Here is a 23,176-nt window from a genome sequence, read left to right as displayed (position 1 = left end):
CTTTCACGATAACTCGAGGTTCATTTCATGTACATGGGAATAAAGACACAAATCTATATTGCATAAACAAAACCGAAACCAGGAATAAAGCATGTTGTAAGGGTCTCAACCTGTGTTTTTATAAGTTTAAGATATAATTCACTCTCTCTAACAAGGCTGTTGCCTTACTTCATTACGCATCAGTTCAAATCTTCGAATATTGATGTCTAAGCTTAATATCCTATCTTAGCTTAGAACAAATTTGTTAAAATCTCATTCTTATTTGTCTACCGGTAACTTTGCTGCTACAGTCATTTGTGAGGGATTGTTAGAAATGACTTCGACCTAAGCCCATTACCACATCAGATCATCTGGTCCACTACTCAGCGTCAGCTTCGGCCAGCAGTTGTGGGTCGTTCTTCAGCATCGACAATGTTGTCGTTTGGGCCTCGTAAGGGTCATTGGAGAATGCCTTCTTCTTATGCATTTTAGTTCAATCCCTTCTCTATAAATTGAGGCATTTTCTGCCATTTCAATCATAACAACAAATCCATTTCCTCTTCGAATATCCTCTCTCATTTGAATATATCTACAATCTCTAATTTTTTATAATCTTTACAAATTTGTTATGAGCATTATTTTGGTTTGTTTCTATTCCTTGTTCCGGCGAGTGCACGTCATAATAAGGAAGTTGTATTAACCTTGCGGAGCAACTGACAACACGATTAGCACCACGGTCAATCGTAATTACTTTTAGAGTAATGGTTCATCACGACACAACAATTCGACATTGTTCGACATTCTAACATATTTTTCAACATTTCTTAACGCATGTAAAATTTGATTTCTTGATGGTACTTTGCCATGGCCATCAAGTAATGTGATCTTGACATTTATGTACGTCAAAAAATGTGGGTTCTTGATTTCGTTGATGGACAAAGTTCTCTTAGTTTCGTTGATAGTCCACAAATGTGAAGAAAACTATTTCTTGATAAACAATAAACATCAAGGATAATATATTAGTTAACTGGTAATGTTCATCAAGTTAGCTAGGTTTTCTTGAAGGATGAGGCTCATCAAGTAATTATGTTTCTTGATTTGCAATGGTCATCATCGAAAGAAAATTTAATATATTTGTTTTAGATATCTTGATGGGTCTAGAGTTTTCTTAGTGGACCTAGGTTTTGTTTATGTACAAGGCTCAAAAGAAGATCATGGAATATCTTGATGGACATTTCCCATCAAGAAAAACATGGGATTTCATAACGGACAATGCCCGTAAAGAAAAATGACTAAGGTTACTGTCATTTACCATCAATAAAAATCTTGAAATTAATAACTCCTTGTTAGACTAGACCAAAATGACATCTTTTTGTTTGTCAGGTTTTATTTTTCATTAATTTCTTTTTGGACCAAAATTGATTTAATTTTGTTTTAACCAAAGGTGAGATGGATGAATCAAACTTTAACCTCCTAGTTGATGTAGTAAAAGCATTATATGTCAAATGAGCGTTGATGCTGGTAAATTGATTTAATAATTTTAAAAGGGAAAGTGATTTATATTTTGAGTCACTTGATGGAGATAAATAATTTAATTTATTTGAAAAGAGATTTGAAAGTTGGTTGATTAAATACTTGAGGAGAGATAAAAAGAATTTTTTTTTTAGGTTTATTTGACCAATTATTTTAGAGCTTGTGATTTTAAATTCATTAAAATTTGGATTTTATTAGAGGAATATTTAGAATGAAATTTTTTAAAAATAGAACATTTACAAAATATTACGACACAAAATAGAAAAATTCATTCTTCTAATCCATAAAATGAAACCTAATTCTCTCTTTGAGTATCTCATTCCCAAGACCCATTCCCGCCTGCCTCTTCTCTTGTCGTTCGCTCCATCAACGGTGGCCACATTTGTGCTACTGTTTATCTAATGCCGCCATCATGCCGCCATCGCTAGAGTTCGACTTTTGTTGGTCGCCACCCTCCAATCGATCAGTTTCCAGTAGGCCTTTTCCTTTTAACTTTCTCCTTTTCATTTTCTCTACCTATACTTTCTCTCTCTAACCCACGCACCGAAGGTTTGTCGTCGAGAACAGGATTTTAATCGAGCACTTAGTGATTGTTACCTCAAATTTTTGCCTCCCCATATGGTGAAGCCTAATAAAACCGCTCTCCTAACCTTTGCAGAGAGGTGCAAGGTGCTTCCCTTTCCCTCTTCTTCTGAAATTAGTTTAAAGAAAATTTATAGCTAATTGATATATGGGTTTTTCAGAATATTCTTGCTTCCAATTGGATTGCCACTCTCAATACGATCAAAGCCGATGCTAATGGAAGGTACCCATTTGTTTGTAATTTTTTCTTCTCTCTCACTTGAGTGAGTTTTCATTTTAGTCATTAATCAATCGGTGAAATGAAAAATGTTTATGTTAGGTGATGGGAGTGGGGTTTCCATTTATTGAAGAGTATATTAGAAAATGACTTTACTGATTTGTTTTGGTTGGTTGTGTTTATCTCAGCAAAGAGAATATTCACACTTCAAAAGTTAAGTACATGATCAGGAAAGGAAGGCCATATATTTGGGTTCCTGAGAAAGATTTTCACAACGTGGTATGCTTCTTCGTCTTCTTCACAAATTTACTCCTTTTCTCTTTCCCGTTGTCTGATATTCAGAATAAGGAAGGGAAATAAGAACCATAGAACTTTTGAACTTATATCGAAGCCTCCCATTACTCTAAGATTCAGTTTTAACCGATTTCAATTGATTTCCTGACTTTGATTTAGATTGACTTACCATATCGTTGTTATATGTCAAATAACTATTGGATATTTTGATGTTGGTATTGGTTTGTTGAGTGACACAACAACTTTTGCCAATGTGATTACTTTGATCGATGAGAAGCTGAGAGTTTGATTGAATAACAATACGCTGATCATTCTATAGAATTCGAGTAGCATATGCACTTGGAACATCGAAGGATGTGTTACATCTTTTCTCAACTCCCCTGTTGCCTCTACTTACTTCTTTGCATTTCACTGCAATATATGTGTAACTACCTATTTCCTTATGATTTAGTTTTAGTTTCGTACATTATTCTTATAAAATCTACTTATGCACATGTTTGTTCATTTTTAGTTTTTTACTTTTGATTTAGTCTTGAAAATTATTATTATAAAATCTACTTATACACATATTTGTTCATTTTTAGTTTTTCACTTTTGGATGACATTTTCTGAAACTAAAATTTTATTTTCAAAATTGGCTGGGATTTTGTAAATGTTTTTGGTAGTAGATTATAATAGAGTGGAGATTAATTCATTGAATTGAAAATCAGGAAAATAAAGAACAAGACATAATCCAATAGACCCTAATTAACTCGAGTTCTGTTGTACTTGGCACTGGTAAGTGGTAACACGTGGTTTTTCTACAGAACACAATAATTGATGAGCGTAGCTCACTTGCTGTGGCCAGTCCTTTCCCAGGTCCTCTAGCTTCCTTGTTCAAATCTCTGGAAAAGGTAACCTCGAGATGTATGAGTAGTAAGTTTGTTTGCTACTTTGTTTCGATACGTTTTTGCTCTGGGAGATTTAATATGTTCCTAAGTGGTACTTATACTGTTATCTTGCTATATTTCTCCTCGAAGGAACTTGTGACTCTAATTATAGGACTTCATGCTTCAGATATAGCAACTCCCCTAAATAATTGTCTTCATCCTGCAGTTACCACCAAGGGTTGCTCTTGTCGGGGACATGACACGTCTTAAGAGTGAAAAGGTAACAAAAACACATCCTTCCAACTTGGAATATAAATTGTACTCTTTAGAAATTTCAGAGATCTTCAGCGAGGTCAGCATGCTTAAGAGACATGAAGGGTATGCGTATGTCTATGGCTTTCAGGAAACTTATTAGGAATTGTCTTTTGGACAAGCAACACTATTTAGGTACTACATGTGTATATATATATATATCATTGGTGAAGGAATTGGTTATACATTGAAGTAAAGGGAAGAGAAATAGTCTAGTTGGTTTACGGCTGAGTGAATGAAAGTACTCATGAGGGGAGGTTTCAAATACTTGAATACTTAGGGAGCTATATAGTTGATTATCTCTTCCATTTTAGTATCATTTTAGTCTTTCAAGTTCTATCAACAGTAATTCATTAGGTGACAAACCACTACTGTCTTCAATTATAAACCAATCTTTCAGCTTCTCTCACCCCAATGGAAAACATTATCAACACCACATCCCATTTTGGAAGACTAGGATCAAAATTTCGCATTCAGTTTGTCCAGAAAATTTTGCCAACTTTGGAAGTACCAATTTGCCAGCAGTTTCTTAAAGTATTATGTTTTGATTTTGACTTTATTCGGTAGTCTAATTACAGGCTCAGGATGCTGTTGAAAGGCTTAAAGCAGCCATACTGTTTGAACAAAAAGCCATTGAAGACTTTGGTAGCTTAGTCTCCAATATCTTGAAATCCTCCAAGCTTAAATGTACATCACGCAGCCAACACCTCAAGGAAATCTTAAATGGGAATGAAGAACATGTGTTGTATAAGTTTGATGTGAGGTATGGAAAATACCCCCCCCCCCCCCCTCCCCGCCGAATCTGCTTCAGATGATACATTTTAACTGAGATTTCTTTTCACTAGATCAAGTATGTACATCGATAGTAAAGGTGGAATGTACGAGGTCGAAGCAGAGCACTTCACCACATCAAAAGCAGATTCATTGAGTAGGCACTTTGCCCACCTTTCCCTTTTTACTTACTTGATGTAAATGTCAATGATAAAGCTAACTTCCAGAGTGCTTCTTTTCGCTGCAGCACCTTTCTCGGCAGTGCTTATTGATGGAATAAACCAAAACGCCACAAGACGTAGAGCTCTGATGTTATTCTGCCTTGTTTACTTCAATGCAAATGCAAAGGTATGATAGTCTTTTATCAATTTTTATGGAGATTCCTGAGCAAATGCGGTAGCAATTGGAATTGTAACTCTGTTTTTTTTCCAATGTTTAAGGATGCATATATAGTATCAGTGGATCGCAAGGGGTTTGAGTTGCTGGGGAAAGTTCCAATCTTGGGTTTGAATGTTGAGTTTGGTCAGTATGAGTGGAAAGATTTCAGATTTACATTGAAGAATGAAGCAAAAGATATTGGGGACTTTTGCCAACAATTACTGGAAATGGAAGAGGAAGTTGTGAAGAGAATTACTAGTTATAGTGGTCTTGGGTGATCCCAGCAGATTAAGAATTGTATTTTGCTTACAACACTAAGAACCTTTTTTGTTTTTTACATCCATGATATGAATCGAGAATACTTATTTAAAAAAAGTGAAAAAAAATTGCTCGGTAGTAATGTAGTCATAAATTTTGTTAGCAAAAAAGAAAAAGGAAAATGTTACTTTTAGACCTTCAATTTTGAAGAATGTGTTTGCTTAGTCCATGAGTATTAATACGTATCTTTTTAGTTTTTATGTTTAAGAATCGACTTATTTAGTCTCTACATTCTCACAAAATACCTTTTAGTCTGTTTGGCCCACAGTGTGAGGTAAAGTGGAGTGGGCTATAATAGTCAGTTCCACATTTGGCCCATGTATTATGCAATAACCAAGGATTTACTGTTCTCCTTTCTTCGTCTGTGTACTGTTCCCTACTCTCGTTCCCTACTCTCGTTCCCCACTCCCTCTCAACTCCACTTTCCACTTCATCTGCCTTCTTTCATGATCAACTTCGTCTCGCTTCTTTTGAATCGTTTTTGGGTATTGTCCTGTGATTCCCCTTGCTGCTTATTCTTCTCCTTGCTGCTCATTCTTTCTCCTTGCCGCTCATTCAGTTGTAATCGTTCACGGATCCAACAAAACTTGATTGTTAGGGTTTGTGAATTTTGGAGCTTGGTAGGGGTTTTGCGAGGATATGAGCAAGGTGAAATATGGTAGGGATGAAGATTTCTCATCCCTTCACGGTTTGTATCACTTCTTTGTTATTTATAAAAGTCGATGATGAGGTCCCTTTGTTTTTCCTAATTTGTTCATGAATTTTTGTGATTCTTTGTATGTTCTTGAAGCGATAACGAAGGTCCCTTTCTTTTTATCACATATTTATATTGTTTTTTGTATTTCTTGAGTTTGCTTGCCCGATTGGTGTGTGATTCAATTTTTTCAATTTGTTATATGAATTTTGAACACTCCTTATAGTATATTTTTTATTCGAGGGATATCCGATTGGTCTAAATTTTTTTCTACTATGTACTCCATGTGCTGAATTTTTCTACTATGTACTCCATGTGCTGAAGTTGATGTGACCGTCTGAGGTTGATCTTTGTTTTTTCTAATATCTATCTGAGGCTGATTTCTTTTGTTTCTTTGTTATGCATTTGGTCTTTGTTTCTTTACTGATCGGCATTGATTAAGTTGGACCAATTCTTTTGTAGTTGTGTTGTTTATTTTCTATTTGTTTTGTTTGTATGCAAAACATATTCCTCTGTTTTGAATATGTTTTGCATGTTTCATTTCCACTTGATTCGTACCCAAAATGCTGTTTGTTATACAATAAATTCAAGTTCAACTAATCTGATGAATTTTTTTACCTCTGAGACTTGTTCAAATTTTTTTACCATATATCCACTGTCTTACGTTTATTCAAACTCTTTTTATCCTTCTTTTTTTTTTTTTAACTTATACGGATGTATGTTAGGTTAAACAAGAATGGTATGTCATCCTTCATTCTACTTTTGTAATATCATTAATGTGTATCGCAGTTTTTTTAATGAATTTTGTGACTAACGTTTGTCTGTGTGACGTTTTTTTCAGGTTGGTGAAGAGCAAGAGTCTTCCAGTCGAGGTTTGTACACCAATATTTTACATGGTTGGAATAGTTTTTCACCATCATTCGTTTGTAAATAGCATCTTATAATAGTAATTTTTTAGATGGCTCAATTTTGTTGGAAGAAATGTAATTACACCATAACATATTCATTATGACGGCTACTTTTCAACTTTATATTCATTTTATCTAGATATTTATTGACTTTAATTATTAAACTTATTCATTATGCATTGTAGTAATTAAAAAAAAATTGTGTGTATTCCCGAATGTATTGCTTGTTTTCACTACAAAAAATCGGGGCTTTTCCGATACCAAAAAGAACGTCGGCACAAAGAACGTAAAAAATAAGGGTATTTTCGACGCCGAACAGACGCATTGTGAAAGCCGCATCGGCACAATGCGTCAAGAGTGGTGTTGGGAAAAAGGGTATTCCCGATGCGTCAAACACGCGTCGGCCAAACAACGTTGGGAATAAAGCCAAATTAAATTTAAAATACACCTTATACCCGACGCTATGCACAGTGCGTTGGGAACGGCGTCGGGAATAAGGTTTTTCCCGACGCACTAAAGGGGATCTCCCGACGTTTTCGTGCTGCGTCGGGAGATCCTCTTTATAAACGTTTCAGTTCTGTTTTACACAGAACTGAAAACGAAAGGGAAAGGGAGGAGAGAAACGAAGATTCGTCGCCGTCCGTAGCTCACCGCCGTCCGTTTCGTCGTCGTTGTCGTCCCTCACCCACTGTCCCTCGTCGTTCCACCGCTGTCTGCCACATTAGGTAAGTTTAAATATAAAGTTTGTTTAGTTTAAATATAAGTTTTATTTTTTTAAGAAAATTGTTTTAGGATTTTGTTTTGGAATAGATTTTTGTTTGTTAAATGTATTTTTGTATAGAATGTGTGTAATTTGTGGTTGAATTGAAATTTGAAAGGTTTAGGGTTTAGGATTTATAGTTAAATTGAAAATTAAATTGGGGGACGGAGGTTATAGTTAAATTGAAATTGGAAGGGTTTAGGGTTTAGGGTTTATAGTTAAATTGAAAATTGAATGGGGGAGGAGGGGGGATTTATAGTTAAATTGAAAATTGAATTGGAGGGGGGGTTTAGTTTGTTGGTGCGGGTGATGACTGTGGATTAAATTATGAATGATATTGAGTTTTGGATGGTATTGGAACATCAAGTTTTTCTGCTTAAACCTTTATCCCAAGTATATTGAGACTATGAATAACGATTCTTTCTTGAGTCATTAGAAAAGTTGTTGTATTATGGATGCAATATACACTTCTCTTGTACATTTGGAACATTTTGTTATTATTGTTAACTATTACATAATTGAGTTCTATGATTGACAAACCTAGGGATGTAGGATTTGATCTTGACCCTTTACCATTCCCTGATAAGCACCACTTACCTTATCAAACTCATAAGCAACACACGATCTAATTAAAGCCATGAAAATTGAAGCAAATGAAGTTTTTTTAATGTTCTACCTTCAGTTTGTTAATTCCCCAACATGGAAGAAATTTTTTTCCGCAAGTTTTCTTAGATCTCAAATTTATGGATTTCATCTGTTTTTAGCTTGCTGTGGAGTTACGTGTGAGGTTCTCATTTTTTCTCTTTTGCAGTAATGAACAAGTTGCTAACTCATCGATGGATTCAATTAAGACATTGGCTGCATTTCCACATGGGATGGTAAATATATAATACTAATCGCTATTATTTATCTGCTCTATATGGTTAACTCATCTTCTATGTTATTGTTAGGGTGTTGATATAATATTAAGTTTACCTTCATTTTCAACTCAAGCTTTTGGGTCAATAATGTTGTTTACTTTCCATTTAACATTAATTTCTGCTTATTGGATTTTTCTTTCAAATTTCAAGCACACAAGTGAGAGGCAAGTGCTAGAGTATTGATCCATCATTTTAAGCTTTTGTGTTAATCAATGATTTAAGAGTTACAATAAGTCTCTTTGCAAAACTAACTGCAATTTGTTCCTATAGGAAATCATCATCCCAGTGAATAAAACAAAAGCAACACACCCAGAGATTGTAGCATCAACATGTTCATCTCTGGTATTATAGCAGGTACTATGACTTTGAGATATTTATAGCACTTAAACTTGTTGAACTATTGTTGTCAAGAAAATTCCTCAAATGTCCAATCATGTTCTCTTTTGCTATAGTTTATTTTTATTCATCGTTTCTTTTTAGCATCATTACTTAGAAGAAGAGTCCTCCATCTTGTAGTTTACTTGATAGTAATTTGTGCTGATTGAGACTAAAATTACTCAGAGAAGAGTTCGAGTCATGGCATTGGTGGTAAAGCTATTTTTAGTTTCTAGCTCTGTGGCATCGACAGTATACAATGCAAATTTACTAAGCCTACTGGAAAGACTGGAAAGTGAAATCAATAACCTGCATTCATTACTAAGCGTTTTTTTTGTATTATGAGAACTACATTTTTTATATTAAACTTACTAATATTTTTTGAACTTATTCGTATTATTAATTTAAATCTTTTTTTTTTAATTTGTGTTTGTATCTCTTAATTTATTAATTTATATTGAATTTATTTTAATTTAATCCAAAACGTCGGGAAAAATATTTGAGCAATCTGAATGTCGTTGTGAATGTTTGAGCAAAATATTTTAGGGAAAAAAAATTAGAAATTACATATTTAAAAAAATATATAAAAAGGAATTCTCAACGCATGTCGGGAAAAAACGTCGGAAGAGGCATTCCCGACGCCGCGTCATGCGTCGGCATAAGGTCTTTTGAGAGAGAAACTCCCGATGCCACTTTGGTCGATGCATGTCACAGCGTCGGGAGAGGCATTTCCGACGCCTTGTTGGTACGACGTCGGGAATGCCTCTTTCGACTCATTTCTCTCGACGTTGTTCCCGAGGTTGTGAAAAACGTTGGCATATCATTTCCCAACGTTTTTGTGCGTCAGGAGTATCCTTGTCTCTTGCAGTGTTTGGAATTGTTGCCCATGTTTTGCAAATATATTAGTCGACGTCGGGAATGCCTCTTTCGACTCATTTCTCCCGACGTTGTTCCCGAGGTTGTGAAAAACGTTGGCATATCATTTCCCAACGTTTTTGTGCGTCGGGAGTATCCTTGTCTCTTGCAGTGTTTGGAATTGTTGCCCATGTTTTGCAAATATATTAGTAAAGGATACCTACATTTAAACCATTTTCATGCAAAACACGAATGGAGGGAAGATCTTGGAGGGGAGGGGTAAAGGGTACCTACATTTAAACCTTTGTTTTACATGGAATGAAAAGAAAAGAAAAAGCGAACTTTCTATTATTTATAAGAAATTGAAGGGTTATGAAATGGTAATTTTCACGAGATGAAGGGGCACATGAAAAAAAAATATTAGGCAAAGAAATAGTAATTTTCATATTTATTGCCTTCCAACCCTACACTTTCTTTAACCATAACTATCATTTTGAACTTTCTTGTTTGTCTAACACATTTTGAAATGATAAAGTTTTAATACACAAAAGATTATTGATATATGTTAAATTACTAGTGTCTTTATTCATTGACTTCTATTGAAATTTATTTTAAGGATAAGTTTGATGGGTCTTTTGAAAAATATAAAAAAGTGACAAAATATTTACACTCTATAGAACAATCCCAAAAACGAAAAATACTCAGAGGTCCACTGTATAAAATACAAAAAATGTTCCATCAACCACGCCGTCAATAACATGCGCATAATATATTTACGATTTATATGCGATCGTTTAGATATGGTTCAATAAATACGCGATCGTTTAGATATTGTTCAATATATACGCGATCGTTTAGATATGACTATAATTTATACGCGATCATTTAGATATGACTACAATTTTATACGCAATTGTTTAGATATGACTACAATTTATCTTTTCAATTCTATTGTTTAATTTTGTTACACGATTGTTTAGATTTGGGGACTCAAATCTAAATGATTTTTTTTTTTTTTAATTTGGTAGACAATTTTTTTAACTCTTTTGGTACACGATTGTTTAGATTTATTTACACAATCGTTTACATTTGTCTACTCCAATCCAAATGATTTTTTTCAAGATTTTTTAAACATGATCTTTTATTTTTTTATTTATTTTTTGTAAATGATCCTTTCCATTTGACTACTCTAATTTTTTTTTCAAGATTATTTATACACAATCTTTTATTTTTTTTACACGATCGTCTACACATTTGGCTACTTCAATCTAAATGATTTTTTTTCAAGATTATTTATACACGATCTTTTATATTTTGATATTTTATTGTACACGCGTAAAAAGTAGGAAGAAAGACGATGGAAAGAAATCGCCGCGAAAAAAGAAGAGAAAAAGTAGAAAGACGATGGAAAGAAATCAAAGCGAAAAAAACGAAGAAGAAAAGAAGAAAAACGATGGAAAGATTAAACGACATAAATAAAGAATTGAAAAATAAGAAAGATGAAGAAAAGAAATCGCAGAAAAGAAAAAGAGAAAAGAAGAAAGACGAAATCGCAGAGGAAGACGAAATAACATGAGGAAGACGAATCGTGAGGAATAATAGAAAAATGAAAGAGCAAACCTGGAATATTTAAAAAATGACTAACCTTATGGGTTTTGTTACACGGGTCGTAAATAATTTACAGTTTTGTTACATTTATATAAGTTTCCCATGTTTGAATTATTTACCGAAAGATTTAAGAGTAATTTTACAACTTTCAAGAGGTATTTTTAAAACAAATAGAAAACTCAAAGATAAATATAGATTAATTAGCTAAAAAGTTAAAGTTTTTATTCAATTTCTTCGAGAGTTTGCAATTTTTTTTTAAATTAATCATCTTTTAAATAGCATTTTTTTTTGCTTGTTCTCCAATTCGCTAAAGATCATGTTATTTAGGTTGAAAATAAAGTATTTTGAAAAAGAAAAAGAAACATTAGAAATCATTTTAAATGATTCTCAAACGCTTTAAAAAATTTAGATAATTTTTTTTATTAAAAAAGTTTAAATAAAAACCACTTTATTTTAACATTTTGTTCTTTAATAATTCAAACATGTTATAAAACGATTTTATGATTTTGTACTTTTATTTTGTGAATTCATAATCTTGGTTTGTATTGACTAGATATTGATTACAAATGTTATATATGGAACTTTATATAGTTAAATTTCACTAAGAACATATTGTGGAGGAATTTAATTTTGTGGGATTAATCTTTTTTGAAATTTGTCGACGCTTTGTAGCGATGTATCTGTAACAAAATTTCAAACATGATTACCTAAACAAATGAGAAAATTACATTATAGAGATTATAGTTAAATTTATTAAACGAACTACATGATTAACAAAATTGAATAAAATAATTTTGAAAGAAAAAATATGTATTGCAAAAAAGAATAGTGAAAAAAACATTTTTGATATTCCCCATATTATAATAATCTACATCCCAAATACAGATTATAATAACATAGACTATAATAATCTGCACCTCAAACACAGACAGATTATTATAATTCAGACTATAATATGTACTCCAAACACAGACTATAATAACTACAGATTATAATAACCTACTCCACACCCCAAACGTCTCCGAAAGAGTTATTTCAAATAATTTTATACTTTTATTTTAAATAATTATAGGACATTTTAAATGAAATTATATTTTCACTTAAACTATTTTCAAAAATTTTAAATATCATATAATATTTTAAAAAGAATCAAAATAAATTAGAGAACTTTTTAATCTAAGGTAATATTTTGAAAACTCCTCAACCTACGAAGAGGTTTATTTTTAAGATTTATTGATCTAACGTACATATTCATCCAAGTTAAAGACTAAAGGCCAGTTTTTTTTATTTAGAAGAAGAAGAAGAAGAAGAAGAAGAAGAAGTATACATAAATCTAATAAACGAAAATGAAAGAGGTGTTTAAGGGGAGCGAACTGCATGAGATTGAGTGGATTGTGACTTCAAGTCCCACATCTTTCTTTTTATGATATTTTTTAGGATTGAATAAAAAATAGGAATTCAAACCACACATATTGTGGTCACTAACACATTCATGCATCTAAAATTATATTAATACATCTTTAACGAAAAAAGGAAATTAAAAATCTTGAATTATTCTCATTCGACAATATAAAGGTAAATGTACAGAAAAAGGAAAGTATTAGTTTAAATTAAGAATAATTTAGGACACATAAATGTACACAAAAATGATCAACATATCAACGTTTCAGTTAAAAATTTAACACCATTCTACTAAAAAACAGAAATCAGCAACTACAAATACGACAGAAATTACATTTCATATAGAGAAAATCATTACATAGAAAAATACCAAAGCTTCAAAGCTTAAATCGAAACAGAAATGCCAATCACAATACATATCATCTTAAGCCTGAACCAACTTGAGGAAGAAGAAAGCATATAATTGAAAAAACTGTTTAATCGACTTCTTCAATCTTAGGACCAGCGCCACTGCCACCAGAAGGAGGAGCATCATCGTTCATGGCAGCGCTGCCCATATCGGCACCGCCCTGATACATCTTGGCTATGATGGGGTTGCAAATTGACTCAAGTTCCTTCATCTTGTCTTCAAATTCATCTGATTCAGCCAGCTGATTGCTATCTAGCCACTGAATTGCTTGTTCAACTGCATCTTCAATCTTCTTCTTATCAGCCGGAGCAAGCTTACCGCTAATCTTTTCATCTCTGATTGTGTTCCTCATATTGTAAGCATAGTTTTCTAAAGCATTCTTGGATTCGACTTTCTTCTTGTGTTCTTCGTCCTCTGCCTTGAATTTCTCTGCTTCTTGAACCAATTTCTCAATCTCTTCTTTCGATAACCTCCCTTTGTCGTTGGTAATCGTGATCTTGTTCTTTTGTCCGGTGGTTTTATCCTCGGCCGATACATTAAGGATACCGTTTGCGTCGATGTCGAAGCAAACAGTGATTTGAGGAACACCTCTAGGAGCTGGAGGAATTCCTGAAAGTTCAAACTTACCCAACAAGTTGTTGTCTTTTGTTCTTGTTCTTTCTCCTTCGTAGACTTGAATAAGAACACCAGGTTGGTTGTCTGAGTAAGTAGAGAAAACTTGCTCCTTCTTTGTCGGGATCGTCGTGTTCCTCGGAATCAAAACTGTCATTACACCTCCTGCAGTTTCTAAACCAAGGGATAGAGGAGTAACATCCAAAAGAAGAAGGTCTTGCACTTTCTCGTTTCCTTCACCACTCAAGATGGCGGCTTGAACAGCAGCTCCATAAGCAACAGCCTCATCAGGGTTGATACTCTTGCAAAGCTCCTTGCCATTGAAGAAATCTTGCAATAGCTGTTGTACCTTTGGAATTCTTGTAGAACCACCTACAAGAACAACATCATGGACGGAGCTTTTGTCCATCTTTGCATCTCTCAAACATTTCTCAACTGGCTCCATACACTTTCGGAAGAGATCCATGTTGAGTTCTTCGAATCTAGCGCGAGTAATTGTTGTGTAGAAATCGATTCCTTCGTACAGAGAATCGATTTCGATTGTTGTTTGGGCAGTAGATGAAAGGGTTCTCTTGGCTCTTTCACAAGCAGTTCTCAATCTCCTGAGAGCCCTTGGATTTCCACTGATGTCTTTCTTATGCTTCCTCTTGAATTCCTGAACGAAATGGTTAACTAATCTGTTGTCGAAATCCTCACCGCCAAGATGGGTGTCACCGGCGGTTGCCTTCACCTCGAAAATTCCTTCCTCGATTGTGAGGAGAGAGACATCAAATGTTCCTCCACCCAGATCGAAAATCAGAACATTCTTCTCGCCAACGCTGGTCGCCTTTTTGTCGAGTCCATAAGCAATGGCTGCAGCTGTAGGCTCGTTGATGATACGCATAACATTAAGACCGGCGATGACTCCGGCGTCCTTGGTGGCTTGACGTTGAGAGTCATTGAAGTAAGCAGGAACGGTGACGACGGCGTTCTTCACGGAGGAACCAAGGTAAGCTTCTGCAATCTCACGCATTTTTGTAAGAACCATGGATGAGATTTCCTCAGCTGCAAATTGCTTCTCTTCGCCTTTGTAATTGACGACGATCATAGGCTTGTCCCCTGGACCGGCGATCACCTTGAATGGCCATAATTTCATATCGCTCTGAACCGAAGGATCGGAGAATCTCCTTCCAATCAAACGCTTCGCATCTATTGATCGTAAACGAAAAGAACAATTTAGCGTCTAGTAAACAGAACACAATCATACGAACAAAAACGACGATCCACAGATAATTAGAACACAGCAGTCTAGAAGACACAATACATTGATACTAATAACAACAATTGACTCGGCTAGAATGCGACATAATTCCGGAGGCAGTCGATAGTTCCAGGAATCAAGCATTAATTGTCCAAAGATTATTTCATCCTACAACAGTTTTCTCTCATATATATGCTAACGAAACCAAAATTAGCGCAAAGTTCAGAGTCGTACAGTAGTTCTAGTTATCCAAGTACTCATAATTGTAATTCATATTACCGATTCGGAAAGACGCAAGAAAGAAAGCAAAGGCTTAAGTTAAAATACAAAGGAGATCATATCCCAGAAACACAAGAAAGAAGAGCAGAATCCAGAAAAAGTAGAACGAATTTACATACCAAAGACGGTGTTGAGAGGATTCATAGCGACTTGGTTCTTGGCAGCGTCACCGATGAGTCGTTCAGTATCAGTGAACGCGACATAGGAGGGCGTGGTCCGATTACCTTGATCATTAGCAATAATCTCAACACGATCATGTTGCCAAACTCCAACACAAGAGTAAGTGGTACCGAGATCGATACCGATGGCCGGACCTTCTCCCTTTCCCGCCATTAACGAATACCAAAGCAAAGCAAAGTTGAAGATGGAGTAAGAATTTGAGCGAAGAAGAAATGGATTGATTGATTGTTGGAATTGAATTGGAATGAATGGTTAGAACAAATACTGCGAGAAAGTTGAGAATGGTGAAAGGAATATATACGGAGTTGAGAAATGGGAAGAGAGAGAGAGTCTGGAGAGTTCTAGGAAGAACTACGTCTAGAAGGTTCTGTTAAAAGTAAAAACGGAAAAAAACAGGATCGAGATAGTTCAATCCGCGTTTGACATTTAACGTTCGTGCGTCATTATTTTCCAAGGAGTTTCTTCGCTATTTTGCTTTTTTTGTTTTGTTTTAATTATATATATATATATATATATATATATATATATATATATATATATATATATATATATATATATATATTTGTTAAATTATACGAAATCTTTTAAGGGTATGTTTGAGAAAGGAAAAGAGTCACGAGAGATAAAGGTTTTGATAATTCTATTAATATTACGATAAGATATGTTTAGGAGAAGGATTATGAATGTAAGTTATGATAATATTTGTTTGAGTGAAAGATTACATAGAAAAGATTATGAAAATTATTTATTATTATTCATATTATAAATCAAATACACAAATATTCGTATATTTAATTTACCAAATTATCATATTTTTGTAAAACGAGTTAGAAACAGCGTGTTATTGGGCCTTTCTATCATGATCCAAGCCCAATCTGTTTATTCAACTTAAGATTTCCTGCCACCCAAGCAACAAATTTCAATTTTGTTGGTTTTTGCGTCGTTCGGTTCGGAACTCCTCGTCTTCAGCCTTCATCTCTAATTAGTTAGAGTCTCAAGATTGTGTTTCATCTTCCATCTCTAAGCAATTATAATTGTGGTTGTTTCGTAACCATGGTGGCTACTTGGTTTAAGTCTTATTAGCCGAACCTTATTCATACCGTCCCTCAAGCTTTTGTGATTGCTCAATCGTCTCAAATGGATTCTTCTCCACCCAAGAATGCTCTTCTTACCCGCGACATACACTATAAGAGTATTCTGTTGCGTCGTCTGTTCAAACATGTTCGCCATCTTGATGACATTGATGACCCCACGCCTACTAGTTCCTCCTACATGAGTAATGGGGTCTACTTCAAAGGGATCTCGAAGACCTCCAGTTAAAGGGCAATAGGTTGTTACTACAAAGGCCAGGCATCGAAAGATACCACCAGTTGAAGTACGTACGTGGTTCAACGACACATTGCGGATAAATTAAACATCTCAAACAAGCATCAATCGTGTACTACTGTAATTGAATTGATTCAGAATGCTGGCTTGATTCGAACGGTCTCTGATGTTGGCTCTTTCTACCCTCAATTGAACATGAACTGATGGTGAATCTTCCCTCTGACTTTAATGACCAGAGCGTAGATGAGTATCAATGAATTTGTTAAATTTAGGTTTTACTTCTTTAATTTTGTTAGGTTTAGGCCAATTAAATTTATTGTTGAATTAAATTTAGTAGATATAGGCCAATCGATTTCAATGAATTTGTTATATTTAGGTCATTGGAGTTTAACTAGCTTAAAAGATTTAGACCAATTGATTTCAATGTGCTTCAAATTTGTTAGATTTAGATATTTGAGTTTGAAATTAATTGATTTAGGGTTTAATTTGATTGTTATTAATTTTTTTTACTATCTATTAAATATATTGCATGTTTGAAATTAATTTGTGAAATAGAATAGTTTGTTAGGTCTGATATTTATTTCAGTCTGCATATTACACTTTGTATTTATTTCTCAGACCTATATTATTTCTTTCTCAAACTGTATTATTTCTCAACCGGCATATTATTTCCAATATATTATTTTATATTATTTCCAATATATTATTTTATATTATTTTCAATATATTATTTTATATTATTTCGAATATATTACTTTATATTACTTACAATATATTATTTTATATTATTTTCAATATATTTATTCTCAACCTATATATTATTTCTCAACCCTGTACATTATTTCAACTTGTATTATTTGTCAAATGTACTGTTTACTGTATTATTTGCCAACTATTTTATATGTCAATCTGTATAATTTTTCAACTTGTATTTTTCATACTTCACATTATTTTGCTAATATTATTATTATTATTATTTATTTATTTATTAATTTTTATAATTGTAAAATGTATGAAAAATTCATCTGTTTTTTGTCATATGGATATAAAAATTTGAGACAGAAAAGAAGTGATGTTCATTTATAGATTTTATGATTTAAATTCCATAAATACATGAAATTTCTCATTTTGAAAAATTAATTAATAAATTGTTTATAAACAAAATATATCAATAATTTTATATTTTAAAATGAGACTGGATAATGTTTTTTTTAATTTATTAATTCTTTAGATACATGAAATGTCCTACTAAATGTCTATGATGGAGATCAAAATATCAAAGTTTGATATTTTAGTATTCTTGAGGTGAATAAAAAAAATAATCTTTTGAAACAAACAAATAAATTCCACTTTCCTTTCAAAATTCATCAATCCAACTCCAATTTTCACCAAAATTCTCTCTAAATTTCATTTTGCAGAACTCTTCCCTCTTCATTTTGCCATTTTCTCAACAATCTTCTTTACTCTTCTCTCTCCATTTTGTCATTTTTCTCCCAAAACTCCATTAATCTTTTTAGATCAAATGGAAAGGTAATAATCTTCTAAGAGGTAAGAGGGCAACGAGTATTTAATTTGTTTGAGAGTTTCTTCCCTTTTTTCTACTTTTTGTTTGCAAATTAAATTTGCATCTAAAAAACAACTTTATAGTGTCAATGTAAGGGTATTAATGACAATATATTTGTGTCAAAGTATAGATAATGATTACACATTTAAAGTGTCGAGATAAGATTATTAATGACAATAAATTTCTGTCGAGTAATAGATAACGGTGACACATTTAAAGCGTCAATCTAAGAGTTTTAATGATAATATACTAGTGTCAAGATAGAGATAACGGTGACACATGATTTGCGTCAATATAAGGGTATTGATGATAATATATTGATGTCGAGTTATAGATAACAGTGACATATTTATTGCATATTTAATGACACAATTTTGGTGTCATCTAAGCATATTTAATGACACGTTTTCCAAAGTGTCGTTAAATAGTCTTTCTTGAGGGTGGCTTCAATGACAATAAATTCGTGTCTTTATGACACGTTTTCCAAAGTCTTTATGACGCAAAACTTGCGTCTTTAAAATCCAAATTTGTAGTAGTGGATGTAGGCCACTTATTCAAATCGACAACACCCACTTGTACGACAAGTATCAAAGAAGTTATTAATTGCTACATCTGTTAATTCGAATGGACATCTCCTACCATTAGCATTTGTCGTTGTTGAGGAGGAGTGTGCAGATTCATGGGGATGGTTTTTACAACATCTAAAAAAATTATGCCCCACGAATGAGGTATGCTTAGTTTTGGATCGACATGTTGACATCATATCAACGGTAAACAATCTGGAGAATGGAGGGACAAGATCGAGATGTCATCATAGATTATATTTATAACATATCATCAGTAATTTCCATAAAAAGTACAAATTCACACCATTGAAGAAATACACTTATCGTGTCTGGTGTCAATTCCAGATTCCAAATTCAGGATCTAATGAGAATAAACAGTAGCTGCATGAGTTTTTGTATAACTTTTCTATAGAGTAGTGGACTCTAGCATAGGACGGAAAATTTCGATATGGGTGGATGACGACAAATTTATTGAAGTGCATGAACGGAGTCCTCAAAGGAGCTTGAATGTTTTCGATAAATGCTCTAGCTCAAATTACATTCTTCAAATGTGTAAATTATTTTGAAAAAAGAATGAGGAAATAAGAGCTACATCGGAACGACAAGATAAATACATTGGGTATAGATTTTTCAACTTCACAATAGTTAATAGATTCTTTTTATGTGCATGTTATACTAATTGCGTCAATGTTCAAGTATACACGTGAAATTTTTTTTAAATGGGCTACAAGATCTAGTAAGCATGAAGTACAATTGTATGATCGATTTGAAGGCATTTTTTATGTCAAAACTGGAGGTCACGACCTAAATTCTAAAGGAGGAAACATCTAAATATTACGGATAAGTGCGTTCGAGCGGTATTGTTTGTGTAACAAGTGGCAAGTCTTCGATATTCAATGCTCACATTTTATGACGGTTTATTTATGGTTTAACATGAACTATGAGGACTTCATTGAGGATTACTATAAAATATCGACTTACGCTGCATGCTACGCTCCTCAATTTCAACTTGTACCGCATGAAGATTATTCGATCACACCCACAAGTATGCCTATCTTACATCCAGATCCATCATTATTGAGGAAACGAGGGCAGACCAAAGAATTCATATTATCATAATGAGATAGATTGGACAGAACCAAGTGCTCAACAACGAAGCTCATTTTATGGTCAACTTGGTCACAATCGATAAAAGTGTATTTTGTTAACAAGACATGCACCTGATAATTAGAGATAGGTGTATTTAAGATTTTTTGTTGTAAATGTTTAAACATTTAGTGTACTTATCATTATTACTTAGAAAAAAGAAACATTTTAAAATGTTTGTTACTGTAAATTGTAAATAATTTATATTTAATTAAAATTGACTTTTATTTATTTATTTTTTCTTATATTCTTAATGCTACAACATATGTCTTCAATGATTAATTAATAAAAAATAGATTATTTTCATGCAGATAATGAAATTAAATCGAGGACCAATCTTCCTGAAGTTTTATATGATTAGAACATTCACCGATCAGAAACTGTATGAAATGTTCGAACTACACCCGAGATAAATTTTAGATGGCATGAGGCAGTTGCTTATCGTATTATCCCACTCCACTGCAACATACTTTCACTGCTATGTGCTTTGGGATTTTATGGAATTGCTAGATTGAGGTTCATCTAGTTAGATTCGCATCTCATCACTGCACTTGTTAAGAGATGGAGACTTAAAACATATACATTTCACATGCCAACTGAAGAGTGCACAGTCACATTACAGGATGTATAAGTTTTGATGGGACTACCTATTGATGGCGAGCCCGTTACCGATTAGAGCCATGGTGATTGGTCACATCTTTGCCAAGTGTTACTTGGTGTGACCCCAAATGCTGAAGAAATCAAGGGTTTGAGATTGAGTTTTATATGGCTGAGGGTAGAGTTTCCTGGATTGGTTGACGATGCCGATGAGAAAACTATCACAAGATATGTATTAACATATATTTTTACAGTTGATGGGCGGGAGTATGTTTGCAGATAAATCAACTCGTTATATGCACCTAATGTTTTTATCGTTCTTAGCTAATCTACACGATATGGGGCGATATCCTTGAGTGGAGCTTGTTTGGCATGACTGTATAGACAGTTATGTAAGACATTAAAACAATGTATTTATGAAATTGCTGGACCATTAATATAGTTACAAATATAGGCTTGGAAACGATTCCCAATAGTGGCTCTACATCACCTACATGTCAATAGTCATCAATTACACGAACGCGCTTATGGTTTAAGGTATATTAATTTTAATTTAATTTAGATTAATCATAACTTTTTATACATAGTACATTTAAAATCTAAAATATTAGTTGAACAATACAGATGAAGATATTAATTTTGGATGACCAAGTCGATTATACATGTAGTCTCTCGGTTATACATGTTTGATCAGGTACGTCGTGCTGAACTTTCTCATTTTAAGTTCCATAATATTTGTTTAATATTATTTTTGTTTCATATAATATATTATGTTTTAGATTATTTAGGAGCCGTACAAAGTTGTTATGGATAGTTTGCCACATTTTTGTATGAACTGTCACAGCATATGGCGAACGATTAGTCCTCTCATATGTTTTCACATCGGTGAGTGGCATCATCTTGACAGAACACTCAGACAGTTTGGTCTTCAACAAAATGTTTCACGTGACTGTAATACTGAACCACTTCTACACAACATTGACTTGAGGATTGCTGATTGGTTAGATAAAGTTGCCCATTTGGTGATGCGATGACTAAATCGCAGAAGGTTTAATGCTATGGATCTTCAATTGGACAATTTGATATGGATGTAACTCAACAATACATCCATTGGTACAAAAATATTACCAGGCTCTATATCACTCAACCAGGAACTATTGTGATCATCTGGTACACATTTAAACATTGTTTAATTATTTTTAGCACAAAGTTATTTTTAATGCTTTCTAATTCATTTTAATATTTCATAGAGATCAAACAACAGTAGACTTCAGAATAGAATATTACAATTAAGAGGCAGGTCCATCATCATCAAACTTTGGGCAAGAATACTATGATTTAAGGATCAATCCATCATCATCATACATGCATGGTCACAGGCACAGTCATAGAGGACATAACGAATAATTGTACTACGAAGGGCTTGTAGCGGTACCCGAGAAACCTGATGAGTAACAACAAGTGAACCAGAAAGGACTTTATATTTAATTATTTTTCAATCACAAGCAATTACTAAAAATTTACAACCTTCAATTAATACAAAACGAATGGATTACAACTGTAAATATCCATAAATTGAAAAATTAACGAAAATATAAATTGGAAAATTTTAAAAATGTTGAAAGAAATTTCATCAATTTAAAAATACAAAGAACACACATTTTTAATAAGTTTTAATAACAATAAAATTGATTTTCATAAAAAAAAGTTTTTTCGTGGGAGGGAGAAAAATAAATTAGTGTTAAATTAAAAAATAATAATTTAATTTTTAAGAATGAAAAATAAAATTTAAATTGAATAAAGAAATAAAAAGTTATATGAAAAAAAGTGGGCGAGTCTTAGAAAAAAACAAGGAAATGGGAGACCAATGAGAGAAAAGAAAACAAAAAACAACATTATTTTCCTAAATAGTTTTGAAACAACCTTATTTTTCTAAATAATTTTGAAAAATGCAATATTAATAAATTTTTTCGGTCATTTGAGACTTACTTTTTTGTAAATTTGAATCTCAATGTGACTTTTATGTAAAATTTGGTAATTTTAAGCTTATGTAATTGAGCCTATATATTTAGGCTATATGAGTTAAAACCCCTATTTTTCTTTGTGCAAATGACCAAATAATTAATTATACTACTATTCAAATTTTAATCAGGGTTCTTGGCAAATATAGCTTTTGAGCCCAAATTACAAAAGGATATAGCAAAAGCTTAAAAAATATTGCAAATATGATAATTTTAAGCTTCTTATGAAACTCTCTTACCTGCTAGACAACAACCTGAATGGTGTTTCTCACAAACACGACAAGTAGGCAACTCCCTTCTGGTCCCTCCTGCCTCAGCGACCACGTACTGGTAACAATAGAAGATGTCACTTGAACTCAGATCTCTCTGTGGAATGTCAGGAGGATGCTGCTTAACCTTTCTTTTCTGTCCTAAGGATGCTCCATTCTCTAAAGTCCTTGGCAGGGCATCAGCCTCATGAGC

The 23,176-nt window shown here is 33.2% G+C and overlaps 2 protein-coding genes across 5 annotated transcripts; one reads left to right on the top strand and one right to left on the bottom strand.

The window, feature by feature from the left end:
* Positions 1-1,790: 1,790 nt before the first annotated feature.
* On the top strand, positions 1,791-5,395 carry LOC103498165 (uncharacterized). 4 transcript variants are annotated; one of them, XM_008460674.3, is made up of 10 exons: positions 1,791-1,985; positions 2,080-2,181; positions 2,256-2,317; positions 2,500-2,590; positions 3,412-3,498; positions 3,701-3,754; positions 4,365-4,549; positions 4,632-4,714; positions 4,805-4,905; positions 4,998-5,395. In XM_008460674.3, exons 2-10 carry the CDS (start codon positions 2,131-2,133, stop codon positions 5,211-5,213), a joined length of 930 nt encoding a protein of 309 aa, XP_008458896.1. In that variant the 5' UTR covers positions 1,791-1,985; positions 2,080-2,130; the 3' UTR covers positions 5,214-5,395. The 4 variants fall into 4 exon arrangements, with proteins under 4 accessions (XP_008458896.1, XP_008458895.1, XP_050945662.1 ...); XM_008460673.3 differs by having other exon boundaries at positions 2,062-2,181; XM_051089705.1 differs by having other exon boundaries at positions 1,791-2,181.
* Positions 5,396-13,079: 7,684 nt separating this feature from the next.
* On the bottom strand, positions 13,080-15,871 carry LOC103498164 (heat shock cognate 70 kDa protein). Its single transcript, XM_008460670.3, has 2 exons — positions 15,434-15,871; positions 13,080-14,983 (listed from the first exon to the last, which is right to left on the bottom strand). The coding sequence occupies exons 1-2, from the start codon at positions 15,645-15,647 to the stop codon at positions 13,251-13,253; spliced, it is 1,947 nt and encodes a 648-aa protein (XP_008458892.1). The 5' UTR covers positions 15,648-15,871; the 3' UTR covers positions 13,080-13,250.
* Between the last annotated feature and the right edge of the window lie 7,305 nt (positions 15,872-23,176).

The sequence above is a fragment of the Cucumis melo genome, chromosome 9 (assembly GCF_025177605.1).
Source record: "Cucumis melo cultivar AY chromosome 9, USDA_Cmelo_AY_1.0, whole genome shotgun sequence".
Lineage (NCBI taxonomy): Eukaryota > Viridiplantae > Streptophyta > Magnoliopsida > Cucurbitales > Cucurbitaceae > Cucumis > Cucumis melo.
This window is presented reverse-complemented; position numbering and strand designations above follow the sequence as displayed.

Bases quoted from the DNA above. Each gene is read 5' to 3' on its own strand.
- LOC103498165 (XM_008460674.3), top strand. From the start codon at position 2,131: ATGGTGAAGCCTAATAAAACCGCTCTCCTAACCTTTGCAGAGAGGTGC. The intron at 2,318-2,499 runs GTACCCATTTGT...TGTTTATCTCAG, and splicing joins AAAGCCGATGCTAATGGAAG to CAAAGAGAATATTCACACTT. The intron at 2,591-3,411 runs GTATGCTTCTTC...GTTTTTCTACAG, and splicing joins AGAAAGATTTTCACAACGTG to AACACAATAATTGATGAGCG.
- LOC103498164 (XM_008460670.3), bottom strand. From the start codon at position 15,647: ATGGCGGGAAAGGGAGAAGGTCCGGCCATCGGTATCGATCTCGGTACC. The intron at 14,984-15,433 runs GTATGTAAATTC...TACGATCAATAG, and splicing joins TCCTCTCAACACCGTCTTTG to ATGCGAAGCGTTTGATTGGA.